This window comes from Phocoena phocoena, chromosome 5, assembly GCF_963924675.1.
Source record: "Phocoena phocoena chromosome 5, mPhoPho1.1, whole genome shotgun sequence".
Taxonomy (NCBI): Eukaryota; Metazoa; Chordata; class Mammalia; order Artiodactyla; family Phocoenidae; genus Phocoena; species Phocoena phocoena.
This window is the reverse complement of record NC_089223.1, coordinates 134,887,777-134,905,157: the sequence shown is the minus strand read 5'-3', so window position 1 is coordinate 134,905,157 and position 17,381 is coordinate 134,887,777. Positions and strand designations below refer to the sequence as shown.

The following is a 17,381-nucleotide window of genomic DNA, read 5'->3' as shown; positions in this document are numbered from 1 at the left end:
GTAGTACAACAACATTCTGGAGATTTGGAAGGTGCCCGTAACCATGCTAAAATGAACATTCACTTAGAGAAGTCTCTACAACTGATAAAACAAGTGTGGAGGCACTGTTTTTACCTCCATACTCTCTGGAAAGGTGTTACTTGTGAGGATTTCTTTGTAAAGAAGTTACTACAATATAACTTCACATGACAAATGTGTTCCTGAAAAGTTACTTCAAAATCAAATCTTTTTCTCAAGAACCAAATATATTAGTTAAAGGAACCCTGTGGGTTATAGTAACGAAGATGCCTAAACCTAGTGAAAATAAGGATGACTTTGTAAATCTCTTCCTGACAGTGATGTCGGCTGAACGCCTGGAGCAATGGGCACAGCTAACATCAACTCCGCTCAGTCATTCTAACTCTGAATGCCAGGACCATTCTGCCTTCGTTCCTCTGAAGTCCATAAGCATTTTAATTTTCTGAAACAACTGTTGCAAGAAAATGGTCATTATGTTCATCAATCCACACACTCATTACAAGCAAATACATCAAATATGCCACTTTTTATTTGTAGTTCAAAGGAAAGTCTCTAACTCCATAAAATTTATATGTATTATTTTATTACCTTTCAGGAAAGAAGTGACTATATAAAAACAAAGTATGTATATATTGAAAATAGTTTAAATGCACTCCATTTTAACTGAGAATGAATTAAGACTTGTTTCTAGCCTTAAGTTATTTTTAATACAAAAAAAAGAGACTAAAAAGAAACTCCGGGCTTCCCTGGTGGCGCAGTGGTTGAGAGTCCACCTGCCGATGCAGGGGACACGGGATCGTGCCCCGGTCCGGGAGGATCCCACATGCCGCGGAGCAGCTGGGCCCGTGAGCCATGGCCGCTGAGCCTGCGCGTCCGGAGCCTGTGCTCCGCAACGGGAGAAGCCACAACAGTGAGAGGCCCACGTACCGCAAAAAAAAATAAAAATAAAATTAAAAAAAAAAAAAAAAAATCTTCTAAAAAGAAACTCCCTTATTTTCTCTAAATACAGCAATTATTTCTTCTATTTTCTATAATGTGGTTACATTATTTATTACTTCAGAATTTTTAAAAATTGAGGAAAATTTTTCTATGATTCAGTTTCTGTAACAGGAATCATTTTTTTGACAAGCATAAATATGATTTAAATAAGGCTTTACTTTTTCTTAGAAGTCAAAACAATGTTCTTAATTGGGACAATTTAGCATTTTTCAAAAGAATGACTGGGATGCTTGGTTTAATCTCATTATTTTCATATGATTTATGGGTTCACATGGGGCTAAGTATTCAGTAATGAGATAGCTAATTTAATAGTATTTCCAAATTCTGCAGACTGTTATATTAAAGATTCAATTTCTCCTTATCCAGTCACTTAAAAAGAAAAACAACACTACTTGACTACAGGAGTACTTTATTCTAAACTTAAAGCTCTTGTAGTAGAAAGAACAATATGAAGACTTGGGCTCTCATCCCTGCTTCATTACTAATTATTGATGTTATCTTGAATAAGTAATTTAGTCTTTTAGGGTCCCAGGTTTCTCAACTATAAAAGGAGAGATAATTAGCATAAAATTCCACCTTTCGTCCTCTAAAATTCTGTAGCTTTACTTTGCATTAAAACTATAATGTACGGATCTTACTGTCTAAACATTTGAAAAGTGCAACAACTGTTTTAAAGTTCTTTTTAACCTGTATTTAGTGACAAAGATTTTATGACTCAAATAACTGTGCTAAAGACAGAGATAAACGAGATAACTGATCGATTTCAAAGAGCTACTTTAATTTTAGAACAATTTACTAAGAAGTTTTACATAATGAAAATATTCAAAAATTCAACTTATTAACTTTTTAGAAACAGAAATAAAGGTGATTCTCAAATATTTGGACTGAATGATTCTATGTCAAAATCAGGTAACATTTCTAGCCTGAAAATAAAGACCTTTACCACAAAGAAAAGAGCACTTTTCCCCCCCCTCAGCTAATTTAATACACAGCAGCCTTAAAATGATTGAGTTTGTGATAAACTTGTACAAATCACTTACACAGTCACTACCAACTACTGTAGTCAAATACTTAAGTAATGGAAAACAAAACATACCAGTACTAAAGAGTCGGATCATGCATTCATGAAGCCAGGGATGACTAGAATCAATAGCAAATGCCCTCTTTACTGATTGCAGCATCAAAAGAAACTTTTCTATAAAAAGAAAAAGATATATTTTGATCATTTGGTAAAAAGAGATGTCCTCCTTTGGAGGACTAATTTCTTACAAATAGAAAAACTCATTTAGAGTCAATCACATCTGAACGGAAACATATGACTACAGCAAATGATTTCCTCAGATTAGCAACATTAGCTAATATTTTCCATGCAACATTCTTTAAGAAAAAAAGGTTTTATTAAGTATAAAAAATTTAGATAGCATTCAACATTACTTGAACTAATGCCATATAAACAAGAAAATTTTGAAGCCATTTCATTCCCTAACCTCTTTTTTGTAGTCAAATAAACTAATTTTTCCCATTACTTAGAAAACTTCATTGTTTACGCTTGAAACTAATATTGTTTACGCCTTTCTTGTGTTTTGTGACACATGAAACCGTTTCCCTTCTACCTGACTGTTCTTCTCCTGTCAATCCCTGGCTTCTCTTCCCCCTCAAAAGGTATAGTATTCAACAAGGTTATGTCCTTAGTCATTTTCTAATCTTTCTCAATGCTATCTCCTCCGACCCCATCCCCCACGTTCTCCAAGCTTCAGTAGTGCTTCCACCTGATGAATGGAAAATTGTACCCGATACTCACCACACTTCCAAGTCTCATCCATAAACACCTCTTTGTTAAGACTTTCCTAGTTTGGTATCATTCTCCAAATATCAAAATTCAAACCCCTGAATTCTGACAATTCCTTTTCCCTTACCCCCTACACTCAGAAAGCTAAAAATACTGCTATGTCCTTTGTCATTGCCCATTTCACACTGTTGCAACGCTGGAGAGTGATTCAGAGGTTAGTACACAGCAAAGAAGCCAACTGAATGGAATTTACATTGCCTTTCACCAATTAAAGCAGAACAGCTTTTGTATTTTATACTTTGGGGTTCCATGCAAGAATATTTGTTTAAAAGACAGTTGTGTTGGGCTTCCCTGGTGGCGCAGTGGTTGAGAGTCCGCCTGCCGATGCAGGAGACACGGGTTCATGCCCCGATCCGGGAAGATCCCACATGCCGCGGAGCGGCTAGGCCCGTGAGCCGTGGCCGCTGAGCCTGGGCGTCCGGAGCCTGTGCTCCGCAACGGGAAAGGCCACAACAGTGAGAGGCCCGCGTACCGCAAAAAAAAAAAAAAAAAAAAAAAAAAAAAAAAAAAAAAAAAAAAAAAAAGAAAAGAAAAAAGTTGTGTTAACTGTTAAAAGTTTTTAAATTACCTGACTATTTATTAAACTAATTTTCCAGATTATAACAAAATCATTGTGGAAAATATAAAAAAATATTTTAATCACTCAAATTCCATCAAGAGACAATCTCTTATCTTTTGATCTATTTTCTTCCTGGCTACTTTTCTATTTTACATACTCATATTAATATCTTAATAAAGATTAAAATCAAACTATAGGTAGTTCTGAATCTTATTTTGAAACAACGTTATATAGCAACCTTTTCCTGGCATTTGATAAACATGATTTTTTAAATTTATTTTATTTATTTTGGCTGCACTGGGTCTTAGTTACAGCACACCGGACCTTCATTGCAGCATGCGGACTTCTTAGTTGTGGCATGCATGTGGGATCTAGTTCCCTGACCAGGGATGGAACCCAGGCCCCCTGCACTGGGAGCACGGAGCCTTACCCACTAGACCACCAGGGAAGTCCCAGCATGGGTACTCTATAGAGGTACCATTTTATTCTATCTTGTTTAGCAGGACAGTTACACTGTTTAGAGCAGTAACTTTTTATCAGATGTTACTAACCAGTTTCTCTTTCCTTCAATATGTATCACCTCAGTGATAAACTTTTTTTCAATGAACCACTTGGATTACATCAATTCAATACTGTAAAATCTTCTTAGTATCTACTACGTATAGCCTATAAGAATTCTAAATCTGGTAACCAAGATCCTCCATTTATCCTTTATGTGGCTCAGGCAATATAGATAACCTCAACATTACTTACACACACTTGTGTTTTCTTCATGGATACTCTTCCCTTCTGTGCATCTTTTCTTTTAGAAGTATGGTACATTCTTCAAGATACACCTCAAACATCACATCTTCTATTTATAACAAGGGCTAATAGCTGACATTTATTTAATGCTTACTGTGTATCAGACACTATTCTAAGATCTATGTGTATTATGTATTTACTAAATTTTATCCACATATGAACATGATAATGCCTATATTTCACCTTAATTCTGGTTATATATCGTACATCTATTTTTGATGCTAATGTCCTAGAAGAGAAAATCACATCATCGTACTTTCCCACAGCAAGTTGTAAACAGGAGGCATTTCTGTGAGGAAGCCGCACCGGCATTTGCCAAAACACCCTACAGTGGTGAGGCTATCAGAACTGGGTGACTGTAGCTAAGAAATTCCGTGATTGATCTTATCAGGGCCACTGTACCCTAATTGCCTACCTTTCCTAAAGTAAATCTCAAAGGCAAAAAGATGAGTTTCTATCTTGTTCTTCACCAAGTTCTTCAACGGAGTTAAAAATTTAATAGCTTCTTCCAATGGAGTTTCAACCTAACAAAAATAAAAGATATTATACAAATGGAAGCAAGATTCTGGGGGGATGTGAATTTACTCTTTCTATCAAAAACACTTTTTTGCTAAAAATCACTTACCAGTCACCCAGAAACACACTGTCATATTTCACCCACCCATAATCTAAAGGAAAAGGATTTTGAACTCCTCACTGGTTTTTAACTGTTGAGATTATACATTATCTCTGGATAGAAACTATCCAACAAGTAAAGAAGAAGATTAAATAGAACCAAAACCAGGAAAAGAAAGACAGTATGAGAAACAGGTAAGATAGCCAAGGGAAAAAAAAAAGACAGAGAAGGGAAGTGAAATAGGATGAAAAGGGCTTAAAAACTGTAGAGAACATTGAAGAATGAGTGAATGCTGAGTAATCAAGCTATCAAAAAATAGTACAGTATCCACTCTGTGTTGCTTTGTTCCACTACAAATTCTACAGAAATCTACATTTATTCAAATGCCATACTACTGGTGAGATGTCATTGGAAAAGATTTATATTTCTAGAACTCTGTCTCTACCACCCTTCATTAATTATATAAATGTACTAATTATATATCTGTGATATTACCGGGCAAGTATAATGCTTCCTAGATAACTGTGCTACTCTACTCCTAGACTGAGTACGGAGACAAGACTATTCTCTGTAGACTGGGGTGGAGGTAGGTAACAACACTGTGTTTATCAGAAGGGCACTGAACATCTGGGTCCTATATTCACCTTCTCTCATCACAGAGGCAATAACAATTTACCCTCAGTGGAATTCGGATATGCCATATCTGTCCAACATGCTTCTGCCAGTACAGTAAATTGTGATTTCACCAACACATTTTCTGGCCAAGGAAATTATTTAAGAGCATTCAAAACAAAACAAAACAAAACAAAACCAAGTCAAGCCATAAACGGTGTCTATAGGATTTACCTTGTACTAGTATGTAAAGCACTAGCCGTTATTCTTAAGGATATATGCCAGAAATCAATATATGACAGCATCACTCTAATAGTTGTAGATATCAAGAGACAGAGGAGAAAACAAGGGCCCTCATAAGTATGCCTTTCTCACATTTGTAAATATTCGGCTTCCTATTCCCATGACTCTATGCTCTACTGAGTTAGAATCTGTGGTATACGGGGGAGAAATAGTTACCAGGGAAAGGTAGAGAGCTGGAAACTGAAACTGCCACCCAGGCACATCAAGCTTTTCATTCCTCAAGAGGTACAGATGGAAATGAGGGTCACTGTATTGACCACGATAATTTACTCCAGGGAGATACAGCTGTTATTATTATAAAATAGAAACAAAAAAGGATATTGGGAAGTGGAATCAAGCATTTGACAAGCATCACACTGACTGAAACCAAGTGTCTGATTTGGAAAGGAAAAAGAGAGGAATGAATTCTGTCTGCAGTTCTCATAAATGAAAACATATGCCCCCAAAGGAGATGTGGGTCTCTTGCCCCTGCATGCTCCTGTGTGCCTCGCACAGGGAAGATTTTGTCAAGCTAAACCTAAACAATAAATATAGGTGTATAACCAGAATAAAGCTAACTGCATTTCTACATTAACATATATACGGTGCAGTAGAGGGTGGTATAAACAAAAGCATATAAATAGGGATGATGCTCTACAATCAGTGCTTTAAGGTTAAAAAAAAAAAAAGTCAGGGCTTCCCTGGTGGCGCAGTGGTTGAGAGTCCGCCTGCCGATGCAGGGGACGAGGGTTCGTGCCCCGGTCCGGGAGGATCCCACGTGCCGCAGAGCGGCTGGGCCCGTGAGCCATGGCCGCTGAGCCTGCGCGTCCGGAGCCTGTGCTCCGCAACGGGAGAGGCCACAACAGTGAGAGGCCCGCGTACCGCAAAAAAAAAAAAAAAAAAAAAAAGGGGGAAAGTCAAAACTACCCTTGAAAATCCCTGAAATTGTTGAGACAGACACATAGATATAGATATGAATATATAATATCACTAGTTTGCATTATATGTATGAAAACCACACATTTAAGTACCAAAATCGCAATCACTGTAGCAAGATAGTCACACTCTGAGAAGCACAAGAACTGAGACGGCAGTCATACCTCCCCCACCGCAAACTCAGGTGGGGCCCTATGTCCACTGAGAGAAGTAGCGGATGGAACTGCCAGCATCATGCATACTCTTTTCTGTCTCTGTCTCGAAAAAAAGTTACATCCCGTCAAGATTTGAATTTACCTAAGTTAAATAGATACAGAAAGGGACTGCACTGTGTTGATGGCCATTTAAGACATTTGCAAGGGCATTTTTTTAACGTGCATTTAAAAATTTATAAACTGGCCTGAACTCTAATCCGAGTGTTAAAATATGTTGTATAGGAGTGTATCTCTCTATACTCGCAGCACAGCGACACAAAGTCTAACACTGTATGCTAGCTTAAAACTGAAGTTTAAAAATAAACACTATACAGACAGAGTGCTAAAGACTTATTACCCTTATAAGGAACATGTGTGTGCATAGAAGGAAAAAAAATCCAGTTGAGATGAATGCTGGCCAAAGGCACGGAGGAGCATAGGATGGATGGTACAGGAGAAAACTCATGAGTACCAGCTACCACCTACTGCTCACGATACCCTGGCTAAACAAGCAATACAGATTCCACCGAGCTTTCAGATGTATACTCAGTTAATTCAATATTAAACTCACTAACTAAACCTCTTCCTATTTTCCTTCTCTCCTTCTTCACTGGAATAACTGCAATTTAACTTTAATGCATTAACTTTAATGCTTTTATTTTATTTAAATTATCCTGAACTGGTGAACTGAATTTATCATTTACTACCTGGAAGAATGATGAAATATAAACCCCCTCCCCCAAAAAGGCAACTACAGATTATAGACCCAGAATTGGCAGGCAGTTTTTTAAATAGCCTACAGCGTCCCTCCTGATTATGAGGGCTTGGTGTAATCTGGCCTTGCCACTGCACTGCAATATGGGTGACTGTGGGTGCTATCAGACGGGGGCATCTTGGAGGCAGTTATCCTTGGAAGAGAAAGGTGTTATGTGCCTAACAGGTAAGAACAGCATATACTGAAGAGCAGTCCATGAAGGTGGGTGCCTTCCACTAGGCTCCTTTCAAATAAAGTAGTCAGAAGCACTTTATGTAGGCATTATTTTGTTGTGAGACTACAACCCTCTAGCTACAAATGTTTAGACTACAACTTGACATCTGGCCCCAAAGCAGCCGTTATAGGTGAAACACAAAGAAAATGGAATAGTGTATAAGGAGACCTGGTACAAGAATTCTGCTCTGTGGGGTACTCCTCATTAGACACTGACTAAATCCAAACAGATCCCCTCTTTAAGAACTATAATGCGAGACATAAAGAGCTACAAGAAAACAAGTCATTAAGTTGTGGGACACAGAGAAAGCAAGTGGAAAGAATGACAGTGGCAGGCAGTCAGTGATGGTGGTAAAAGTGGTAGCAAGAAAAAATGCTGAGGCGTAAAGATGAAAAGCCCCTAAAGTTGGTATTATCCCCGAGTAACTCTAGTTTTCCATGGGGCCTAAAAGGTCAATTTTCGGTGCTCTTCACGTCCCTGTATATTCTTCCAGTAAGCTCCCAACAATAAAAAGGCAGTATCTTTGTTCTTAGAAAGCACACAATTATTTGTACATACAGCTTTGTGAAATCCAAGCTACATTTATCTATGGTTCTTAAACAGTAATATTGCCACGAGATATTACTGTCCATCTGCTCTGATATAATCTAAAAATATTTTCCAACTCTTCATCAGGTATTACAATTTTCCTTAGTTACTAGTAAGGCTAAAGTGAACTCTAGGGCAATACGCTTACGTTATTGCTTTACCGTAGTAAGTCATGCAATTATCTGCACGTGGAGTGGGAGGCTGTCAAGGGCCAGAAGAAAAGTGCGTATGTATGTTACTGATGAAAATGATTCACAGGATAACGAATGCTTTGGTTTCAGCTTAATAGTTTAAAAATGGCAGGTAAGATTTTGGCTTGGGGAAAATATTTGAGGACTTTTAAGATATTAGGTACAAATAGTAAATATAATAAAGAAATAGTGTAAACTGACAACATGAGTGAGAGAGAGACATACAGAATTCACTTTTTAAAAAGCTCAATTTAGGCTAGATATAAAAAGTTCAATGTTACCACTTACAACAGACACTACATTCTTTACACATATATTTTCTCTAGTCCTAACATTTCTGCCTAGTAGGGATTTCTCCGAGCCCCATTTTATATTTGAGAAAACCATCAGAGAGGTTAGACAAAATGTCCAAGATACACAATGAAGTGTAAGAGCTAATATGTGGTCCCAGATCAGAATGACTCAAAAGCCAAAACTTTCCAATATACCATATACTAGATTACTCTGGATCAGAATCATTATTTCAAGTTCTAAATGTGAGATACAATCAGAAAAAAAGAGAGAGGGAAGAAAAGAAAGGAAGGAAGGAAGGAAGGAAGGAAGGAAGGAAGAAAGGAAGGAAGGAAAGAAGGAAGAAAAGAAGGAAGGAAGGAAGGAAGGAAGGAAGAAAGGAAGGAAGGAAAGAAGGAAGAAAAGAAGGAAGGAAGGAAGGAAGGAAGGAAGGAAGGAAGGAAGGAAGGAAGGAAGGAAGGAAGGAAGGGAAAGCAAGCTAAAAATTAAAGTGATTTTTTTACTCTAACATCTATAATCAAATTGGCTGAATAAGACCACATAAAATGACAATAGGTGGTCATGAAATTTCACTCAATTGTGCCAAACACTATTCTTAAGTACCTTGGCCAGCTTCTCGGGAATAAGTTCTTCTTTTGGACCTCCAATTTCCTCATCATCATCGTCCTTCTTCTTTTTCTGATTTCTCTGCTGCTTTTCTTTTTCTGCATTTTTTTTCTCTTCCTCTATCTGGGCTTTCTTTTGAGCTCTTCTTTGCTTATTACGTAGCTTCTTTAGCTCTTTGTCAGACATGTTTGCTGTAAGCAGCAAGTGTTAATAAAATTATCAACGTGTTAATCAGATTAGAAATGATCAAATACTACGTAATATTCCCATATAAACTCCCACTAAAAATCTTTCCTGTTACACATATTCATATGCCTATGTGTACCTTTTAATAGCGCCACATTTGCTAAAGAACACTAACCTCCTCAAAAAACTTGTGAGACCCACCCTATTGTGGCAACCATAGCAAAACTCAAAAGCACATGAGCTCCTCTAGCAACAGTAAACCACTCGCAATTCTAGGAACGTGACAAGCTGGTTCATAACTCTATGGCACTGTCCCATGCCTTCTTAGTTATGCCTTCTCTAATCCTGTCAAACAGTACTGCCACTGTGCCCCACATATCCTGCTTGTCATCATACTTTGTTTATACATCTATTTCTCTTTTAGACCATCAGTTCCTTGGTGGAAGAGACCTTGTTTTACTCATAATCTTTGTGTCATCATACTTTGTTTATACATCTATTTCTCTTTTAGACCGTCAGTTCCTTGGTGGAAGAGACCTTGTTTTACTCATAATCTTTGTATTGACAGGGCCTAGCAGCATACCAAAACACAGAGAAAACACTCAAATATTTGTTGAAGGAATAATGAATAACTACACAGTAAATTTAAATTTTGACATTAAAAATTAACAATATCCCTTGAGGTACAACTATAGAATGTTTCAAAAAAGACTGGAAATCACTGATAAACATGCCATAATAAAGTGGAAAACCTGTACTGTTTAGACTTAAAGCAATAAATCTGAAAGCTACGTGTACAATCAGTATTTATTTGGAAAATACTTGTTAATAATGAGAAATGAAAAAATTCATTCTAAAATATACCACCACTGTGGTGATTTTTAAATATGCCCACAAATTCTTCCCTTCAAAAAGTGGAGTCTATTTCCCTTTCCCTTAAATGTGGGCTATACTTAGTGACTCACTTCTCACTAATAGAATGTACTAGAAATGAAAGTGTATGACATCCAAGATTAGGACATAAAAGCACTGTGGATTCCTCCTTGCTTTCCCTTGGATCACTCAGAGGAAGCCAGCTGTCATGTTGTGAAGAAACCCAAACCACCTTACGTAAAGACCCGTGTGGCCAAGAACAGTCCTCTGGCCATGCCATCTTGGAAGCAGATTCTCCAGTCCTTCAGGTGCCTTGGCTGACATCTCGACTTCAACCTCCTGAGAGACCATTAAGTCTTTCCAATCATACAGCTAAGTGACTTTTGAATTCCTGCCCCCCCAGTACCTCTGGGAAATAAATGTTTGTTGTTTAAACCTGCTAAGTAATTTGTTACGTAGCGATAGACAGCCAACGTATCTTGGCCCCTGGAAGTGCGATGCTGCTGCAATAAAACCCTAAAATGTGGGGAGTGGCTCTGGGACCAGAGGGTGGCCGAAGGTGAGAAGACTTGGAAAAGAGAATTAATGTAAGCGCAAGAGCCTTAGACTACTAATAGGTATCTAGATTTTGAAGCGGCTGCAAGTGAGGGCTAAAGTGAAGTGAGGAACACTTATAATCACATAGAGGCAGACAGCTTAGCAACACCTATAAAATGCATCAAGTGAACCGGATGATCCCGTTAGGTGGATTTCTAGGCCCCAAAACATGGGGGGGTGGGGGAGAGAAGAGGTTTGAAGATGGTACCTGATTCTTCTTGCTGCTTCTAGCAAAAATGCAAGAGAAAGAAACTAAAGGAAGGAGCAGGGACTTGAGGTTTTTGAAAATGCTCAACCTCTCCAGAAATGACTGCTGAGCAAAGATCAAACACAGGGCACTGCCAGGAAAACATGTCAAAAGGGAGAGCAGAGAATTTGGCTTTAAAATCTTTTGTTAAGACTCAGAATTCAGAAAAATGGTGCCTCAGTTACTAGTCAAACAAAGGTTCTCTTGAAAATTTTAAGGGTGTGATCCACAGATCCTCTCAATCACACAGCAGACCTTCTAAGAAACTTAGAAGTTTTGTCCTCTCAGCAAGATCTCAAAGTAGACAAAGACACTTGTGCATGTGGATTTCAATGAGATTCACACAAGATCCATGAAGTTTAAAAGAGAATTGTAACGGTAGAAACACGGAAACTTGGACTGAAAGGAACATAGCATAAAATGAAAAGAGGTCTTCAGACACCCCACCCCCTAATTTTGGAAGCGGATTAAGAAACTACTTAGCTGCAGACAAACGCTAACTTTCAAGAAAAAAGAAGGATTCAGAAGGTAGAACCAGGAACCCAGAAGGCAGAGCCAAGATCCATAAAGAATTATTCCTAGGTCTCGAGTCCTCATCAAAGAACTGCTAACCTGGACCCAACTGGACATGAGAACTGACACGAACCAGTAACTCCAATGTGCCTCCCGTTCCCCCCCTCACCACCCCTTTGTGTCTACAGTGCGCGCCTAGCCTCTCTCTCACCACTTTATACTGGTTCACGGGATTTCTTATCAAGAACTCTAATTCACAGGATTTCATATCAAGAACTCTACTTGAAGAGCTACACTAAAGAAGCATATTCAAAAAACCTCATCAACATCTGCACCTCATTCACAAGACAACAATCTGGACTTTGAGCTAATGCTGTAATGGGATGAGACTTACGGAGGCCTTGAGAGGGGCAAGTATATTTTGCATTAAGAATGTAAATAATTTGTGTCCAGAACGCAGAACATGGCAGTTAAAATTATGTCCACAAATTCTTTGATTTCTCCTTCCCACTCAAGTATAGGTTGTACCTGGTGACCCACTCGACAAATTAAAATGTAAAGGAAGTGGCAGGGTGTTATGTCAAGAGAAGAGAACATTAAAGGTGTTATGGCTTCCTCCTTGCTCTCTAGCGTGGCCAGCTACCATGTCTTGAGGAACTCAAGACACCCTCTGGAGAGACTAAGGAATTAAGGCCTCCTGCCAAGAGCCATGCGAGTAAGCCATCTGGGAAATGGATACTCCAGCCCCAGCCAAGCCTTCAGATGACTACAGCTCTAGCCAATATCTTAACTACAACTTCCTAAGAGACCCTGAGCCCGAACCACCTAGGTGCTTCTGAATTCCTGACCTATGGAAATGGTTGGTTCAAGATGGTAAATTTGGGGGTAATTTATTATGCAGCAATAGATAAAAACAAATTTATACCTGTTTCTCTTTTTCCTGGTAAAGAATTCCTTACTACTAGAAAAGAAAATTTCAAACAAGAACTAAAAATTACATCCTAGAAACACAAGACTGCGTGAGTGGCCACATAAATTCTGGCCTTTTAATGATTTGTGAAATAACTGCTACCACTTGCATCCTTACTGCAAGACTAGACACAATACACACATTATTTTATTTAACAATCTCGACAACCTCATAATATTATTTTATGTATCAGAAAACTGAGCTTTCAGAAGAAAAATAATGACTCAGAGTGATAGTAAAAGACAGAGCAAGGATGTAAATCCACTTCACCTTGCCTCCAGTCTAAACTCTCTCTTTCCACTATGCTACACCAGGGGTCAGCAAACTTTTTCTTCAACAGGCGAGATACTAGATATTTTTCGCTTTGCAAGCCACAGGTCTCTGTTGCAACTAAACTCAGCTGTCATAGCACAAAAAGAGCAACAGATAGTGTGTAAATGAATGGGCTTGGCTAGGTCCCAATAAAACTTCATGTACCAAAACAAACTGCAGTATGGATTTGGCCCACAGGCTAGTTCGTGACCCTACTCTGTAGTACCTCTCACTGCCTTAAGAGGACTCGTCAGTTCACAATAATTGCCACACCACGATAGAGAAAGGAATCCACATAGGAAATTAATATAGACATTAAGAGTCCAAATCCTGTTTCACTTAATTTAGTGCTAATTATCTGGATAGGCACTATCTCAAGTTTACATAAATCAGCTAGTACTTGAGTGAACTTAATAGAGACTCAAAATTTTAGCTTAGGAGGAGCCAAAGGAAAATTCTACTATGCTAGAATATTGCATTATCTTTTTTAAAAAAATTTGTGTTTGCGTATATGTGCACATATGCATGTATATGTGTATACACAGAAAATACCATCTGAATCTAGACTACTCTACCCAGCCAAACTAACATACACATAAGAATGCAAAATAAAAGAAATCTGGCCATATGAAGACTCTTAAGTTTACTGACAGGGTAAAAACATGAGAAGCAAAAGATAACTTCTCAAGCAAATAAAGGGTACCTACCAGATCTTTGCTATAAATGTCAAGCTTTTTGGTGAACCATTAGAAGCACTGTGTCTAAGGAAAAAAATGGCAGCAAGCAAACTATTGTTCCTATTAATCAGCACTATTTCAGCAACACTAACCAATGCAATAAGCCACGGGGGAAAAAAAGAGGTATGAATACTTAAACTGATTACAGATTAATATAACGGCCTACGTAGAAAAGTTTTTTAAATCAACTGAAAAATCTACTAAACCTAATATCAACGTTCAATAAGGATACCAACATACAAAAACTATAACAATATTCATTTGGAATACTGTAATGGGAAAGGGGGACATGTAAGGATAATGCTAAGGGTAAATTTGCTGAAGTTATAACACAACAATTACACTAAAATATAAATAGGAGATACATGCATTCTAGTATGCGAAGACTCGATGTTGTTTAAGATCTCCTGATCCCCAAACAGTAATCTATATGTTAAATGCAATTCAAATTAAAACTCCAGAAGAAACCTTCTGGAAGATCAATTAACTCTACAGTTCTCACATAAGCAAAAATTAACATGTAAAACCAAGAAAAATCGAAAGACATAGTGTTAGATTAAGAAGAGAAAAATGGATAAGAAGAGAAACCCGTGTACTGATGTCAATACAACATAGTTTTACTGTGTCTTCACACTAAGTTTTAATATATGTGAGAACAAGACACCATGCCCACAACCCACCAAAGTATTTTTTCAGAGCTTACTTCACGATAAAAGTGGCATTTTAAAAGCGTGGGGAATATGGACAACCTATTCAATAAGCACTATTTAGGAGTCAGCAGTCTTTTACGTGGGGATAAAAAAAGCTACCTTCCACCTCACATCACATATAAAAATTATCTCCAGATGATTAAACAGCCAAATGTAAAAATAACAAAGCTAATAATATAAGAAAACACAGAAGATATTTATAAATATATTTTACATTTTGAAGGAGAAAAGCCTTTCTAAGCAAGACCCAGAAACCATAAAAGACTAAACAACTTTGATTTCAGAAAAATTAAAGCTTTTACATAAAGAAAGACACCCACTGTAAATAAACGTAAGACCTAAGTGACAGGAAGAAAATATTTGCAACACATAAATAAGGATTACAGTCCTGAGTATGTACAGAACTCCTACGAACCAAGAAGTTTCAAAATAAAATGGGCAAAAGATATGAACAGGCAATTCACATAAGAAACCTAAAGCCCACATGAAAACGTAGGCAGGTGTTCCACTCTTAAAAATCTAGGAATTATAAATTAGATGTTCTTCCCAAAGTAACAAAAATGTAAAGGATGGACAATTTTCAGCGTTAGCAATAACATAAAATATCAGTCCACTGTTGGTGGCAATAAAAACGTTTTATGGAAGGCAATTTTATACATCTCTCATACTCTTTGACCTAGCCATTTCCACTCCTAACAATCCATAATAAAATACGTGCATAATGATGGCCTACAGGACATTTACTGTAACACTGTAAGGGGCTGGAGCGGGACCCACATGGATTCCCACAGAGCCATTAAAATGACTGATGATGATATTAGCTGTGCCCAGACATGGAACAACACTATAAAATGAAGGGGGAAAAGTGTAAATTTCAAAACACTATGAATCATATCATCCCATTTATGGGCTATAAAAATAAAACGAACAAAACCACCACAAGAACTACCCTGAAAGGTGTGTGTAGAGCATGTGTGCACATCAAGCTCTGAAAATGGTAATTGTGCACAAAGGAAACTGAATGTTTCATAGGGGTAGCCCTCTGAAAGAAGACAGCCTGCGGGTAGGAGAAAAGGGAAAGGGGATTTTCACATTTGCTAGTTATTTTTCCAAGTTGTTTCAACTTTGTATGTTAAGAGTTCTTTGTGGGGGCTTCCCTGGTGGGGCAGTGGTTGAGAGTCTGCCTGCTAATGCAGGGGACACGGGTTCGAGCCCTGGTCTGGGAGGATCCCACATGCCGCGGAGCAACTGGGCCCGTGAGCCACAACTGCTGAGCCTGCGCGTCTGGAGCCTGTGCTCCGCAACAAGAGAGGCCGCGATAATGAGAGGCCCGCACACCGCGATGAAGAGTGGCCCCCGCTTGCCGCAACTAGAGAAAGCCCTGGCACAGAAACGAAGACCCAACACAGCAAAAATAAATAAATAAAAAATTTAATAAACTCCTACCCCAACATCTTAGAAAAAAAAAAAGAGTTAATTGTGCATTATTTGCATAATTTGAAGAACAGGTGGAAGGCAGGAAGAGTGAACAGGAAGGTAAACAGGGGCTTCCCTGGTGGCGCAGTGGTTAAGAATCCACCTGCCAACACAGGGGACACAGGTTCGAGCACTGGTCCAGTAAGATCCCACGTGCCGCGGAGCAACTAAGCCCAAGCGCCACAACTACTGAGCCTGCGCTCTGAAGCCTGCAAGCCACAACAACTATTGAGCCCGCGAGCCACAACAACTATTGAGCCCACGAGCCACAACTACTGAAGCTCATGTGCCTAGCGCCCGTGCTCCACAACAAGAGAAGCCACCACAATGAGAAGCCCGCGCACCGCAAGGAAGAGTAGCCCCCACTCACCGCAACTAGAGAAAGCCAGTGCGCAGCAACCAAGACCCAACGCAGCCATAAATAAATAAATAAGTTTATTTATTTATTTTAAAAAAGGAAGGTAAACAAAAGAAGCCAGAGGATCACTGCTCTCAGCTTCAATGATAAATTGTCCCGTACATTCTCACTGGTATCTTCTTGCCAGTTGAAGAAGCAACGACAGATAGACATTCAAGTGAAATCTGTACAAGGGTTTCTATATGTGACCTTAGAAAGTTCTAAGTTGTTCTTAGGTAACAGGAAATATAATTTAATAACAAATTAACAGAAAGATCCAAAGGACTTTAGAAGGAGGAAGTATAGAAAGTAACCAACCATAACATCAGGAGAGGCATAAACTCAGGACTGAAGAAAAAAAATCTGACACAGTTTTTATGTCCCAACTCCTGTAACATTTTTGCCATGAAAATGTCACAAAATATTTGGATGAACAATTAATTTTTATCTTTCTACATTCCTATGTCACTTTTATGCTGAGATCCTTTCCCAAATAATTAAGGAAGATTTCTCCCTACACATCCTGACATCTTGCTATAAAAATGGCATGTTAAAACTGGTCAAATGGTAAATCATTGAGCAATTTTACTGGCTTAATTCTAAGCTGGGTTTTAGTGTTCAAGCAATATTTACCTTTTAGTAGGTTAATTATAAATTATTACTAAAAGGAGAAATAACTAGATATACTGGCGGCCAACACTAATGTGGAGTTCCAATACTAATATAAAAATAGTATACTATTGTACTTAACAATTTACAGTATTGGGTAAACCAGATACTAAATGTAAAGTTCATGAAATTCGACTCCTTAAAAGCTAGTGATCAGTTA

General features: G+C 38.2%; 1 protein-coding gene across 1 annotated transcript in view; it reads right to left on the bottom strand.

The window, feature by feature from the left end:
* Positions 1–17,381, bottom strand: part of NAA15 (N-alpha-acetyltransferase 15, NatA auxiliary subunit) — a 76,897-nt gene that overhangs the window by 8,894 nt on the left and 50,622 nt on the right. The window contains exons 15-17 of the mRNA XM_065877334.1: positions 9,532–9,725; positions 4,645–4,753; positions 2,114–2,212 (exon numbers count right to left, since the gene is read on the bottom strand). Coding sequence (XP_065733406.1) covers positions 2,114–2,212; positions 4,645–4,753; positions 9,532–9,725 — 402 coding nt within the window. The remainder of the gene's footprint in view (positions 1–2,113; positions 2,213–4,644; positions 4,754–9,531; positions 9,726–17,381) is intronic.